A 15,168-nucleotide genomic window follows, 5' to 3' on the forward strand; every position below is an offset into this window, starting at 1 on the left:
CCCAAAACACACAGCCAGGGCAACTTAAGGAGTGGCTCCGTAAGAAGCACCTCAAGGTCCTGGAGTGGCCTAGCCAGTGTCCAGACCCAATAGAAAATCTTTGGAGGGAGCTGAAAGTCCGTATTTCCCAGCGACCGCCCCAAAACCTGAAGGATCTGGAGGTCTGTATGGAGGAGTGGGCCAAAATCCCTCCTCAGTGTGTGCAGATCTGGTCAAGCGCTACAGGAAATGTATGATCTATGTAATTGCCAACAAAGGTTTCTGTACCAAATATTAAGTTGTGCTTTTCTGATGTATCACATACTTATGTTATGCAATAAAATGCTAATTAATCATTTAAAAATTATACAATGTGATTTTCTGGATTTTGGTTTTAGATTCTGTCTCTCACAGTTGAAGTGTACCAATGATATTACATACCTCTACATCAAATTACAGACTTCTACATGCTTTGTAAGTAGGAAAACCTGCAAAATCAGCAGTGTATCAAATACTTGTTTTTCCCACTGTATACAGAAAATCAAGTCAAACTGTTGAATTTATTATAAGCTATGAGAGACAACAAAATCAAACATCGAGGCACCAAAAACACCAAAATTCATCTTCATCCAAGTCCATCTCTGAGCTTACACAAATTGTATGAAACAATTTGTGGCAGCATTCACATTGAACCCACAACAGCAATCCTTCTGGATCCTTTGGAGGATGAGGCTGTCGGCACCGTCCACATCGTAAAATCTTCTGTTCCCATTTATTTTTTGTAGCTATGTCACCTGCTCAGACGGGAAAAAAACATTTGTTAGGGAATTGCTGAATTTTCATGGGTTTACATGTAAAGACTGTTAAGCATACATACTAGTGGATGTTGTGGGTCCAGCAGTGGAGGAGCTGGGGGAGCTAGAATCCTGAAGGTCTGCCAAAGGAAAGCTGTACATAAAGATACATGACTTAGACATGTTTACTCTTTTATTAAAGGTAATGTTACCAACATGTTAAAATGCCAACAAAAAGAAAGCGGACATCTGGCAGATATAAAAGACATCCGGCGGCACCACAATCCCGGAAGTGGCACGTTGTGGATATAGACTACATACTGTTTAAAGTATTTCTATTGGCAGTGTAAGAAAGTATATCATATATAAGTAAAATCATTATTCTTAATGTTTATGCATACATTTATGTATAAATGTCAAATAGAAATTCTTCGTTTAGTGTGTGTAACAGGCTGCTTTGTCAAAAAAAGGTGAAAAAGCAGCATTCTAAGTAGTTAAAAAAAGTTTAAAAAAAAAAAAAGCAGCACTGTGTGCAATATTCCACGTTCTCTTCCCACATTGGCAACACTGATTTTTTTTTTAATGATATTATTTTAGTGGGAACTCATGAATAAACTCAAATAACTAATTAAATAGGGAAATCTGTTTGTTTTGTTACGTGTTTCTGGATTTAAAAATAATAAAATATGTACACTGTATATCGGCCAATATATTAGAATATCAGATTTTTTAAATAACCACTTTTTTTTTTTTTACGTGGTTTTGGATCGGTGTATAAAACTCCAGTACTTCCCGATACTGCGTTTTAGGCAGTATTGGAGGCGATACCGATACTGGTATCGGAGCATCTCTAGCAGCCTGTGCTGTTCACCTGGACTTCCGGTTTTCCTCAGCCTCTATGCGCTGCGGGCTGTTTGTGGAACAAACCTGCAGCTCTTTGGGGAGATGGAGGAACCACTGCTCAATATCTCAATACGCAGTATAATTAAAATTAAAATGATCATTGATACCGCGCAGTTGTGTATATATATAGTGTTGAACAGCATCCCTGTGAACTAAACAAGTTACCTTGTACAGTTCATGGTGCTGCTGGTTACATCTGGCTGGTGCCTGGAGTCATCAGTTGACACCTCAGACCTTGTCCTTTTGACTGGTGTGGATCTCGTCCTTGGAACCCTACCTTTGCTTCTTCGGTTGTTAACTTCTCCAGCAGCATAGTTTGTGCTGTCCGGTTCTGTCTGGCACCCGATCTCTGTGGTACTTTTATGCTGAAACCGCCCATGACTCTGTTTTTTGAAAATGATTGTGTTATAAATAGTAGAGATGCCCTGATCAAACTTGTCCTCACCACTGCTTGCTGCATCTGTCAAGTTGTTATCTTGTTTAGCTATCAGCTGACCTCCACTGAACGTGGTAAAGTTGGTTTTATATTGGACATTGGCTATTTGACACATTTTAAAAAATCCATTATGCAGCTTGTCCTTTTTACCTGTTCATGTCAAACACTTTTGGTGAACTCAGCCAACTCCTCTAAACATTGCACAAAGCTTATTTTTTTTCAAAAAAAGACATCCTTTAATTTTATAAATATTTTTTATGTAAAAAAATGCTACAAATCTATTATGTGGATTGACCTTTTGACCTATCCATGTCAAAACACAATGGTGAACTCAGCCAACTCCTCTAAACATTGCACAAAATGGATTTTTTGGAAAAAAAAATAGCTTTGTGTAATGTTTAGGGGAGAAAGCTGAGTTCATCATTGTGTTTTGACATGGATAGGTCAAAAGGTCATAATAGATGTAAAGCTTTTTTACATAGAAATATTTTAAAAAATCATGGGATGAGTTTTTTGAAAAAAAAAATAGCTTTGTGCAATGTGTAGGGGAGTTAGCTGAGTTCACAAAAATGTTTTTGACATGAATCGGTCACAAGGACAAACCGCATAATAGATTTCTCTAATGTGTGGAATAGCCAATAACGTCCAATATAAAACCAACTTTACCACGGTCCTTGACTGTTCAGTTTCAGTGTATTGGGATCTCCACCAGTTGGCAGCATGCGTGCTGTGTGAATGAGTAAAGAATCGCTAAAAGTCAATTTTGTCTTTCTTATTCCAACTTGCTTACTTGTTCAATCGACAGAGCAGTACAAAGAACTCATCCCAGGAGCAATGCAACATGCAAGTACATTGGTATTTCTAGAAGGACGTTTGAGATAATGCACCCGGTTTACCATTGGGTTAATTAAATAACATATATATCTTAACAAGCTAAAAAGAGACTTTTGTCGTGATTGGCAAGACTTCAGACTACGGTGTCACGCGCGTGTACTCTCTTCCAGTGGTTTGTGTTGAATTACCTGGTGTTTAGGTGCTGTTTTGGATGCTGGTTCTGCCTTCATTTTCCTTCCACTCGCCGCGGATATCTTAAGAAACTCGCTATGCTTCGCTGGGTGATGCGTCTTCAAATGCCTTATTAGATTTGTTGTGTTGAAACTTTTTAACTTGTTTCCCCCACGGGGTATCGTGTTCTTGCATACATTGCAGATGGCAATCGTTATATTTTTCTCACACACTTTGTAAAAATTCCACACCGCCGACATGTTCTGTTTTTGTTTCAGGAGCGTGTCGCGCGCCCGAGATACCACGTGTGCAGCGCCTGGCCAGTGAACGAGGTGAGAGGCGGGACTAAACTACACGCATGCACGCGGTGGTTGCTTTCGTCCGCATGCACGAGAGTGGAGTTTACTAGTTTCTTCCATTGTAGTCCAGGAAAAGTAGCGATTAACGATAGACAAAAATAATTTCTATGAGGTGTCCAGAACAACATACTAGAAGTCCTAAGAAATCCTAGTTGAGGAAATTATTACTTATCATTAAATTATCATCAATCCGAGATGTGTTCCAGTATAAGGCCGTACAACAATACACCCCAATGGGGATATTTTTTCCCTTTACTCCTATCAAAATGAAACTTTACACAATGAGAGTACCCAAGTTTCTTTAAAAAATGAATTTTAATATACAAATGAGTGATCACATCTTGGATTGATGAGAATTAAACATATTTACTCAACTAATATTTCTTAGGACTTTTAGTATGTTGTTCTGGACTTATAGAAACGATCTAAGCTGAAAAAAAATCTTTTACAATTAGTTCTATTTTTGGCTTAAAACTGAGTTCCTTTGCCTGGACTATTGGTTAGTTTCGGTTTGTTGATACATCCATGATGCCAATCAATCGAGGTGCCAGATCAGCCAATAGCTAAATTGAATTGCTATAGCCGGGTTTCAACCAGTAGAGGGCAGCTAGGCGATATGCATTTACTTCCTATGTAGAATTCAAATACTTTGCTCTAAAATATTAACATTTGGACCTGAATCCATCAGAAAACACTAGAAAACGCCCATATTCATTGGTGTTCGAGTTTACTTACTCTTTAAAATGAAACAAAAATAATTATGAAAAAACACAACAGAGTCAGATCCACCCTTTACATTATGTCAGATCGGTAGCCAATGAGAACGTCAAACGGAATACATGCAGGATTTTAAACCAATAAAAATCGAGAGGGGGCGGGTGCTTTGTTGTTGTGGTTGACGGTTTACTTCCTGCTTTACCTTATGGTGTGAAAAACTGCAGCAGTAAAAGGAGAGGAGAAACCTAAGACCTGGCAGTAAAGTAGGGACTTAACAAAGAATTTCTCATTGCTTTTTTTGTAAAGATAATTTAACTGTAGCCCGGCTGTAAATACAATGTGAGTAAACCAAAAATAAAATGTGTTAATCTGAATTTAATGTGCACACCCTCTGCTGCTCACAAGACTGTGGCATGTGATATCGATTAGAGAATCACACACTGCAGTCCTGTTTCAGCTCATGGACTGCGAGGGATATGGGTCAGGGTATCTGTGTTGCTCATTTTATTTAGATACGTTCACTTCAATGGATTGATTCACAACTTAAGTTTATCACATATTTGACTGAATACGTCGTTAATGAGGTATAAGAATGATTGTGAGAAGTTGGATGATATTTTAGAGGTGACTAGGTGCTTTTTTTTTTTTAGAAGAGATTGAGCTATATAGGGCTGGGCAATATATCAATGTTGTATCGATATCACGATATGAGACTAGATATTGTCTTAGATTTTGGATATACTGTATTATCGTAACATGGTAAGTGTTGTCTTTTTTTTTACAGGCTGCATTACAGTAAAGTGTCATTTTCTGAACTTACCAGACTGTTCTAGCTGTTCTATTATCTACCTTCACCCACTAAGTCGTTAAATCATTTCTGGAGAATATTTATCAAAAACCTCATTGTGTAAATAACATTTTGTTTAAGCACCAATAGTCAACTATACAATGTTGTCGCAATATATCAAGAATATCGTGATGTTTGATTTCCTCTATATTGCCCAGCCCTAGAGCTATTTACAAGACTGTTTAGAGTGATGTTTTCGTTTGATATACAGAGCAAACAGGAAGGCATTCACTCAGCATTTTACTAAAAATATTCTATAACAACAATGCTTTAAATACCACAAACCAAATTCTTTTATCTTCATTGAACTGGTCATGTCAAGTTCATGTAAATCTTAACCAGTCCAAAATGCAAAAGATATAAAATGTACTGTCACATGACACAGAAATCTTCAAATCTTAGAAGCTGAAACTGGATAATTTTATTTTATTTTATTTTTTTATGTAACCTTTATTTAACCAGGAAGTCCCTTGAGGTTGAAATCTCTTTTTCGAGGGAGACCTGGCCAAGACGGCACACCAGTTACAATATAAACAGAAATACAGCATAGACAAAATCACACATAGAGGAATCTTTTTTTGCTATCAAAATAGTTGCAGATTAAGTCTCTGTGTACCGATGAATCAACCAGCAGCTTCATATTACATGTTAAATCGACGTTTTCAAATGTCTAGCATTTCAAACGTAATATCTGAAAATTCTATGTGAATGAATCTAAAGTAAGATACCATAAAACTACAAACCATTGTGAATATTCCCACATGTGAATTTTCACATGTGATGAAAACGAGAATATGTTTGACCTATGATAAAGTCACATGTTATTTACCAGGTCGAATAACAGCAAGCCTATGTGCAAAGTTGTAAACTGGAGGCAAATAAGAACAAAACATTTCTTGTAATTATGTGAACTGACCTATTTACCTGCCCGTTAACCGAATAGTAATTTCAAGTGATATCAATAAGCTGTCCAGCTGTAATAAGCTTGTGTTTTGTTTGTTTTTATTGATGGTAGGTGTCCTGTTGGATTAGACCTTCAACAAACCCAGACAAAGTGGAGTTGATAGATTTTTCTGCTGTCAAAAGAAGAGAAAGCAGCGCTAAACCGTTGAATTTCCACCCTGGACTGAATCCTCTCTCCAAACATGGTGCATGTCTACAACTGCCATCCTTTCGCCTCACAGCATATAGTACAGGTAGGGGGAGCCTGGGTGATACTGACAAGTTGTTTTTCCCAATGCTAATCACCACTGATTATCCAAATTCTATTGTTTTGTGTGTCTCTGTGTCTCAGGTCGAGCAGGAGCCTGGACTGGTCTGCTGTGGAGGTGGAGTCTTGTTCGTGGTGGCTGCTGGAGGATGCAAGGTTACTATAACCCTCACGTTGTACTTGGGTCTAACTGACCCGTTTTCAGTTCAATTTTTGTCACAAAAAATGGGCCGTCGAAAAAAGGGCTGAAAATGTCAACATTAAAAATATCAAAAAACTCAACCACAACATTGAAAAAGTGACAAAAATGTGGGAAAAAGCAATAATAATGTTGAAAAAACTTCTTTTTTGGATGGTTGACAGGAAGACAACACAAGGGTTAAAATGGATATTTTTAAACCATAGTTATCCTGTTTTTGAAATGTATTTGTGTCACAAGAAAAACTAAACCCTCATTGATTAAAAAATATATATATATTAAATGGATCTTCCAGAACAATTGAAAAGCTAATATTATTACTTATATTAGTATTATTATATAACAGTATAAGTCTATATCCACAACCTTCCACTTCCGGGGTTGCTCTGTTGCCGCCAGAAATTTTGCCGTATGTCCTTCTTTTCGCCCGGATGTCCATTACCTTCTGCTTTCTTTGTGTTGTGGATTTCTGAGGACTATGGTTAACTGCTCCTCAGATCTCTGCAGGGTAAATCCAGACAGCTAGCTAGACTGTCTATCCAATCTGAGTTTTCTGTTGTACGACTAAAACAACTTTTTAACGTACACGTTCCACCTAAACAAGTTCCTTCCCGACGCTATTTTGCAGTGGTACCGGGGCTCCTTGCGTCGCTCCTGAGTCACAGCGGTCATCAGTTTATCTTAATTCTTAAGAGATTACCTTTGGAGATGACAGGTTTCTGCAGGATACTGACCACGTTGTGATGTGTTGAACTCAACCAAGGTGGAGGCCTACAGTGTGGAGCAAGAGGGCTGCCCTTTCATCTGTCGCTTTGCCACCATGGGCACTGTGAAGAGCATCCAGCACAGCAAGATTGGTAAAAAAAAACAACAACACAAACTCTCTGTCATCCTCTGTCTCTCTGCAACAGCAACTACACAAGTATCGATATATTCACCTGTAGCAGTTTATTTGTTGTTTGCTTTCTGTGAGAGCAAGGCAGCCGGCTGCAGTTATACTTACAGTGTGAGTTAAAAGAGAATTACATTTTAACATACTTGCTTTGTTTTCCTTTCCACCTTCCTTCGGACATCCAGGAGATTACCTGGTGACCATAGAGGAAAAGAACAGCGCCACCTACCTGAGAGCCTACACCAACTGGCGCCACCAGGTACACACTGACCAGCTTAGCTTTCTTAGTACTTTATGTCATAGTGCTGTGAAATGTAAGGACACCCTATTCTTTTTCTTTCTGTCTTTGATATGATATGATTTGAGATAAAGCTATGTGATCTTAATTTAGACCATATTATCACTTTGATGAGAGCTAATGAGTGAAAATGCCTGTGATGATAATCAGGTACTCCATTATGGCAATAACATTAAAGGTCCCATGGCATGAAAATTCACTTTATGAGGTTTTTTAACATTAATATGAGAATATCCCAGCCTGCCTATGGTCCCCCAGTGGCTAGGAATGGCTATAGGTGTAAACCAAGCCCTGGGTGTCCTGCTCTGCCTTTGAGAAAATGAAAGCTCATATGGGCCGATCTGGCCCCGCCCAGAGAATTTGGCCCACCCATGAGAGAGAGACATCATGGCTTTCAAACAAGCAAAGCGGCATTTGGTTAAGGCCACACCCCCAGCCTCCACCTTGCCCCCCTTCTCTCCTTCTCAAAAGCTACAGACTCAGAAATGGTATGTACTAAGTAAAGCTCATTGTGGGACTGGCTCTAGTGGCTGTAATTCTGCACCACGGCTTAATTTTGGGAAAGAGACTTCAGATACAGTATTAGGGGACCACTAAGGCTTATACAAAAGCATCCAAAGAGCACCATGTCATGGGACCTTTAACCTGGTTTACTAATGTGTGTGTGGAACCATACCAAAGACAAATGAGCTTTTTCTGCTATGAGTTCTATGAATGTGTGAATATGAAGCTTTGAAATGATTTTTGATCTGTATATCTACTGCAATATTAACTTCTTTACTCCATGTATTTTTATGTTCTCATTTCCTACTTTCTATTCAGGCGGAGGGGAAGGCTCGTGTCGGGGTGCGTTTGTTGGGCCACTTGCTGCGTGGGGCGTCCGTGCAGGGCGGCGTGCAGATGGAGATCATTGAGATCCCTCTGTCCGAGCGTCCTGTTGCTATGGCGTGTTGCTCAGTAACTGGAGACCTGCTGGTCGGTTGCGAGAACACTCTGGTTCTGTTTGCTTTGAGGAGACAGAACCAGCAGAGCCTGGTACGAGTTTACCTCCTCTGTAGACTTTGAATAGATTATCTTAATTTAAAAACATTTGTATAGTAACTTATTCCTGTAATTACTGAAATAAATTGTTGGAGAGGGACGTGACACAGTGAAAGATTATTCTGTGTAAGTGTAAGTCGTCGTAGTTAAAGAGAGAAGAGCTGTTTGAGTTATTAGCAGAGGCAGATGGCCGAGACTACCTAAAATATTGTAGTGGTTTTATTGGTTAGATCATATGTTCAGACCTACTGATGCATGATGAGGTCCCCATTTAAGAGACACTGTTATAGTTTAAAATGAAAATGTCCATTTCATTATGTTTTTAAACAGTAAATGTTGCATTGGCTTATTGTTTCTCCCTCCCCCCGCCCCCCCACCCCCACAGACTCAACAGATCCCTCAGAGCACCTGTCCGAACTCTCAGCCGAATTCCAGTCAGAATCAAGGTAACTCATGGAAAGAAACACATAATCGTGAACACGTTTTCAGGCAAAGACTCATTTTGTAACAAAACTATAATGTTTATACTTTGTTAACTGGAGAGGGGTATTCCAGTTACCACCCCCCCAAAAAAAAGAAGAAAAAAAAATTGCTTTTGCCACAACGCACACTCTCCAAGTGCATTACCTGTGGAGGCTCTAAATATTAAGAGTCCTCACACAGATAATAGTCTCCAAGAATGTGAGACAACATGAGTTTTCTATGTAATTCCATCACTGTGTGTTAGGAATGAAAGGAGTACCGGTGTAACGGTAAACCACGATAAAAAAGGTTGACGATAAGAATGACCGTTTTCATTTAAATTATCATTATTATCACCGTGGATTACCACGCCGTGGAAACTGTATGTATAATCCTGAATTGGCATGCGTTTCTTGAAGTTTGAATCATGGCGGAAGGAGGAGATGACAGTGCTCAGGACATTTATAATCCCTCTAAGAGGACTAAGTCTGAAGCAATGACATATTTTGGTTATTACAAGAATGCTGAAGCTGTTATCTTGTATACAGAACGTGCAGGAAAAAAGGTGCTGCTAAATGCATTGAACGCACTTTTAAAAATATCGCAATAATAACGAAAACCTTGATAATTTTGAAGTGCAAGGTTAAATTTTCCTATCGTTATAGCCCTAGTGTAACTCTACCCCATTAAATCCTCAGCACTGATCCCTAGTGTCTTTGTACTGACCTTAAATGTGAACACTGTGCTCGTAAACAAAGCATATACTATGTGACTTGTGTTGTACAAGGTAAGGGGCTGCGATGGAAGAAACAATGTCTTCTTTCCCAACTCTTCCATGGTTTCCTGCTCCAACTGATCTGTCCTTTTATTTTTAGGTCAGACCTTAAGTTTAAACCAAAATGGCCTGGATTTTGAACGCTCCGTTATCCTGCATCTTCAAAAAATCAAACCTACAAAGGTACTCCTTTTTCACTTTGACTTTCAGTTGTTTTTTGTTGTATTTCTTCATATTATACAGTTATAAATGCATGTAAAATATCAGTACTCTATTGACATTGTGGTTTCAGCTTTTCATTTTATTTAATTTTTTTTAATATAAATTATTTTACAACAACTGACATATGTTAATGATCAACAGTTACAACAATTATAAGTTGGCAGTATGTACTGTACCCGGGGAAAAAAAAGACAAACAAAGGGAATACTCTAAATTGTTTTTGATAATTTCAGTAACGTGATTGCTTTTGTTTAGGTGTTTCCGAAGGTCAAACTTCTGAAATCAATATTGTCTGTGGCTTGGTTGCTTTGACACCTCCTCTGCCCTGTAGGTGGCGCTGTGTGGAGGGTATGTGGCGGTGCATGCGGAGCTGGAGGTGCTGGTTCTTAAACTGGATTCATCCTGTGAACAGAATACCATGGACGAATCATCAGACACAAAGACAAGTCAGTGTTTGTTGCCCTCTGTAATGATTGATGCCATCTCTGCATGTTTCTGGGTATGTTTAGGTTACAGACTGGGAGAAAGCATGGATGGTCAATCAGTGACGTAACTTTTAGGTTTCCGAAAAGACGTTTTGGGTATTGAATTTGGGTTTACTACTGGCGTCAGTTTTTGTCTGTCGCGGATCCAGTAAATCTATCGGCAAATGGACGAGCAGGACCAGGAAAGCGGCAACCAGCACTGCTGAAAGTGATTACCTGAAACACTCAAAAGGCACCCCAAAATAAAAATCAGGAATGATTTTCAAAAGCCGCCATGAGGCACAAATTGAAAGAGGTGAAATCAGCTATTGAGACCTTAATGTCTTGTGTAAAAAAAATATTTTGACTTTTGAGAGAGATTTTCACTTCATACCTTCACAAGAGCTTTAGTGCTGCAGACTACACAACAGAGAAATTTCTAATGCGATTGTCTGTGTACTTGTGTGCGTGTGTGTTCAGCAGATCATCTAGAAGACCAGGCTGACTTTCTGGTCCTACAGAGACACCAGGAGTTGCTCGGTGATCGAGCTAAAGACTGTGACATCCCTGTCAGCATTGAAAAGACCGGTCTGGAGGACAGTACAGGGCTATACACGCTGTCATATGTTCTCTTCAGGTGTGTGCATGGGTTTCTAAAAATTGTTTGGCATTTAGATCTTTATAGTTAGCGTATTGTTGCTATGTGCGGCATATTTTAACTTGTGTCACTTCTCTCTTGCAGGCGTTTTACTCCAGAATTCTTCCAGGGCTGCAATGTGGAGGAGACTCAACTCCACTCCCTACAGCTCTACCCGCTGTTCACCAGTCAGTACACCAATACAGTATGAGATGCAGAGATGCAAATATTATGGGTGTCAGTGGAAAAACAGCATTTATTCCCTGTGTGTCAGAACAATATGAATAGTGATTTAAACGGAAAGCTTTTGAATCCAACCATAAATATATTCAGGCCAGTTATACTGTAATTTAACTCCATTGAGCTGGCTGCTCTGTTGCAGCAAAGCCCTGCTTAGCATTCACTGCAACTCCATCCCATCTTCAAGATCTATTGTTCTAAAAAGAAATCCTGCCACTTTACATCAGTGCAGCTTCCCGTCTTTCAGGAGTTTAAAAAAATGAACATCCTGAAAAGATCAGATGAAGGCTGATTGCTACCCTGGTTATCAGTAAAATCACACATAATTGGACTTGGGTGGCTAAACCCAGCAGAACAGTTGAGCTTTTTCTCTTAAAGTGAACGTTGGTTAGTATTGGAAATAGGTGAAATTATCTGATTTTCTTTTACTGGCTAAACAAGATTTTCAGGTTTTAGGACTCCGTAGCAGACACAATAACTGTGTATATGAATTGGTAACCGAAACGTTGTTCACATAACTCCATCAAAGCTCTCAAGTGGACCTTGATTGTTTTGGTCAAACTTAGTTTCTGCTTCTGTCTTTCTCTCTCTCCAGGTAACCAGTCTGTGTCTCTGGAAGAACCAACGTGTGTGTTCTGCTTCTTCTCTCTCCCCACCGCCGGCTACCTGTACAGTCTGAAGGGTGGTGTTGAGCTTCTCTCAGCCTATCAGTATCCAGAGAAGGTCCTGAAGGCGGTGCTAACGGACCATCTGTTGCACGTCATAACAAAGTAAGTCTGATTTGGAAAGCAGTTCTTCTTCACTGAATCACAGTTTGGAAAAAACCATCCCCATCCATGTCTGGACAAATGATCTAAAGTAGTGCTATTTAAGATGGAATATGTTTACCACTGTAGTCTGAAGATTTGTGTTTGGCATTTAAGTAAGTTTGTATCTTGATTTATGTGTGCGTCTGGTAGGAATGCATTGCAGTGTTTCACAGTGCGCTGTTCAGCAGTAGCAGCCAGGATTAAAGACCCCTACATTGATACCACCATCAAGGTATAAGTCTGACCTTTAAGCTTTGTGGCCTCTTGATTAATTTCCCTAATGGTTCAGTCTCACCATTGTTGTGTGGGTGTGTGGATGTGTGTGTGTAGGCCTGTCCACCCTGCAGCCTGGAGGTGTGCGCGCTCAGGATGCAGCTGTTTATCGGTCTGCGCTCAGTGTGTGTCTATGGACGCCATGTTATCCTGCTCTCCACCGCCGATATAGAGACACCAGAAGAACCTGAACGCACCGCACATCGCAGAGGCCTGTAAGTCACACACACATATACGTAAACACATAATGACTATGACGGTGTATAAATCATCCACCTTTCAATTTGAAAAGCGTCATCGGATGTGTCATCAGACACCTCCCTGCGGGTACCAGAACACTTGATCAGCCCTGGTGATGTGTGTGCAGGCATACGTGAATTTAAAAACCTGTTTAATGTGTGTGTATGTTGTTATTTTAGCGAGTTGAAAGAACACACCTTGCTGACTGGTATTTTCCTGGCAGTGGGAATCGATCCCGCAACCACGCCGGCTCTGGAGAGCCTTCTATCACGCCCCTTTCTGTAAGACAAACCCAACCCCCAACCCCACCACAGTCTCAGTAGTCACTTCTAGGCCAAGCTGCAACGCCCGGACACCGTGGAAATACTCGCCTTATCAGATCATTGCCAACCGAGTCCTCATATCAACCCTTATTTAAAAGGGAAACCATGATGGTTTGGATTCTATTCCACCTTTAATGTCACAGAACAAACACATTTTTTCTTTCCATTTAGCACTTTATTTGTGTTATTTGTCACTGAAATCTGTATTACAAAAGCCTTGTGAAGAAAAGAGGACGTTCAACATGCCAAAATATCTCTTTGCTCTCATGTAAGACCCTCAGTCTCACCCTTATTAAGGGCATAGAGTTACTACTTAATTTATAAAAATAAGGGAAGTAAAGGAACGACGTACTTTCCCCTTTTGAGCTGCCTTGCATCAACATAAATGATCGAATATTCACTAAGGTCTGTTATAATTAGTTATAAATCAGAAATTCAAGCATTTTCATAATTTTAGACCTAAATTCTGTAACTATGAACTTAATCATGGATGCACAGCATATTGGTGCCACTAATCCAGTAATTAAACTGCACACGACCTTTTGATGTAAAGTTAATGAATAACAAACCATATTGAAGATTTGAAGTGGATATTGAAAATCCACAACTTACTAAGAAAAATCTTTGTAGTTATATTTTACATCAGCAATTTTTTTTGCATTTGAATAAAAAAAACAACATTCATAGTCTGCAAATGCCTTGAAGACCCTTTCTTGTCTTAAACCTTGACCCTGAAACCGTCAGTGATTTCCACTTGTGGTTAATTCTAGATCTGACGTTCTGCGGGCCTTTGCTGCTCGGTCTAAAAGTGACAACACTTTCTGTTTTAGTTCCTAAACCAATCCAGGCATAACAACCCCCACCCCCCATCCATGCATAACCCCCCCTAACTGCCCCCTGTGTGTGTGTGTGCTCAAAAACTAATTTATCTTTGGACCAAACTTAGAAGATCTGTTTTGGACTTTTTTTTTTCAAATATAAAGTGAAAAAAATGCTGTAAACTATGAATGCTTTCAAAAATGTATTGTTTATTTATAACAATTTATAAAATGCAAAGTGAACGAACAAAAGAAAATTCTAAATCACATCAATATTTGGTGTTACTACCCTTTGCCTTCAAACCAGCATCAATTCTTATAGGTAGACTTGCAAAAGGTCGGGCAACGTTGAGGATCGTAGACGCAGTGGTCGGCCAAGGAAACTTAGTACAGCAAATGATAAACACATCAAGCTTATTTCCCTTCGAAATCAGAAGATGTCCAGCAGTGACATCAGCTCAGAACCGGCAGAAACCAGTGGGACCCGGGTACACCCATCTACTGTCCGGAGAAGTCTGGCCAGAAGTGGTCTTCATGGAAGAGTTTCAACCAAAAAGCCAGACCTCCAACATGGAAACAAGCCCAAGCGACTCAGCTATGCACGGAAACAAGAACTGGGGTGAAGAAAAATGGCAGCAGCTGCTCTGGACTGATGAGTCAAAAAGTTGAAATAATTTGCTTTAGCAGAAGGCAGTTTGTCCGCCGAAGGGCTGGAGAGCGGGACAATGATTAGTGTCTGCAGGCAACAGGGAAGCATGGTGGAGGTTCCTTGCAAGTTTGGGGCTGCATTCCTGCAAATGGAGTTTGAGATTTGGTCAAAATAATGGTGTCCTCAGTGCTGAGAAATACAGTCAGATACTTATCCATCATGCAATACCATCAGGGAGGCGTATGATTGGTCCCAGATTTATTCTGCTTGCAGGACAACGACCCCAAACATACAGCCAAGGTCATTAAGAAATATCTTCAGTGTAAAGAAGAGAAGAAGAACAAGAAGTCCTGGAAGTGATGGAATGCCCCCCCCCCCCTCAACATCATGGAGTGTGTCTGGGATTACATGAAGAGACAGAAGGATTTGAGGAAGCCTACACACAGAAGATCTGTGGTTAGTTCTCCAAGATGTTTGGTACAACCTACCAGCCGAGTTCCTTCAAAAACTGGGTGCAAGTGTACCGAGAAGAATTGACGCTGTCTTGAAGGCAAAGGGTGGTCACACCAAATATTG

The 15,168-nt window shown here is 39.8% G+C and overlaps 2 protein-coding genes and 1 long non-coding RNA gene across 4 annotated transcripts in view; 1 reads left to right on the plus strand and 2 right to left on the minus strand.

The window, feature by feature from the left end:
- Positions 1-528: 528 nt before the first annotated feature.
- Positions 529-3,517, minus strand: LOC116696219 (zinc finger BED domain-containing protein 6). Of its 2 annotated transcripts, none has more exons than XM_032527041.1 (4): positions 3,135-3,517; positions 1,842-2,041; positions 857-927; positions 529-773 (listed from the first exon to the last, which is right to left on the minus strand). In XM_032527041.1, exons 1-4 carry the CDS (start codon positions 3,375-3,377, stop codon positions 568-570), a joined length of 720 nt encoding a protein of 239 aa, XP_032382932.1. In that variant the 5' UTR covers positions 3,378-3,517; the 3' UTR covers positions 529-567. The 2 variants fall into 2 exon arrangements, with proteins under 2 accessions (XP_032382932.1, XP_032382930.1); XM_032527039.1 differs by having other exon boundaries at positions 1,842-2,059.
- A 656-nt stretch (positions 3,518-4,173) lies between these two features.
- Positions 4,174-15,168, plus strand: part of hps3 (HPS3 biogenesis of lysosomal organelles complex 2 subunit 1) — a gene marked incomplete in the record, with an annotated part of 17,824 nt that continues 6,829 nt past the window's right edge. Inside the window, 15 exon segments of the mRNA XM_032527025.1 lie at positions 4,174-4,532; positions 6,056-6,236; positions 6,335-6,406; positions 7,213-7,306; positions 7,527-7,600; positions 8,462-8,674; positions 9,066-9,126; positions 10,018-10,100; positions 10,471-10,585; positions 11,084-11,240; positions 11,346-11,428; positions 12,076-12,250; positions 12,440-12,521; positions 12,620-12,777; positions 12,982-13,083. Coding sequence (XP_032382916.1) covers positions 6,186-6,236; positions 6,335-6,406; positions 7,213-7,306; positions 7,527-7,600; positions 8,462-8,674; positions 9,066-9,126; positions 10,018-10,100; positions 10,471-10,585; positions 11,084-11,240; positions 11,346-11,428; positions 12,076-12,250; positions 12,440-12,521; positions 12,620-12,777; positions 12,982-13,083 — 1,520 coding nt within the window.
- LOC116696220 (uncharacterized) overlaps positions 13,762-15,168 on the minus strand; it is a 19,304-nt gene continuing 17,897 nt past the window's right edge. The window contains exon 4 of the long non-coding RNA XR_004333657.1: positions 13,762-13,849. This is a non-coding gene — a long non-coding RNA (uncharacterized LOC116696220). The remainder of the gene's footprint in view (positions 13,850-15,168) is intronic.

Source organism: Etheostoma spectabile, chromosome 9 (genome assembly GCF_008692095.1).
Source record: "Etheostoma spectabile isolate EspeVRDwgs_2016 chromosome 9, UIUC_Espe_1.0, whole genome shotgun sequence".
In the NCBI taxonomy this organism is placed as follows: Eukaryota; Metazoa; Chordata; class Actinopteri; order Perciformes; family Percidae; genus Etheostoma; species Etheostoma spectabile.

Coding starts and splice junctions, on each gene's coding strand:
- LOC116696219 (XM_032527039.1), bottom strand. CDS start 3,377: ATGTCGGCGGTGTGGAATTTTTACAAAGTGTGTGAGAAAAATATAACG. Junction 928..1,841: donor AGCACCATGAACTGTACAAG/GTAACTTGTTTA, acceptor CTTTATGTACAG/CTTTCCTTTGGCAGACCTTC. Junction 774..856: donor TGGACCCACAACATCCACTA/GTATGTATGCTT, acceptor CCGTCTGAGCAG/GTGACATAGCTACAAAAAAT.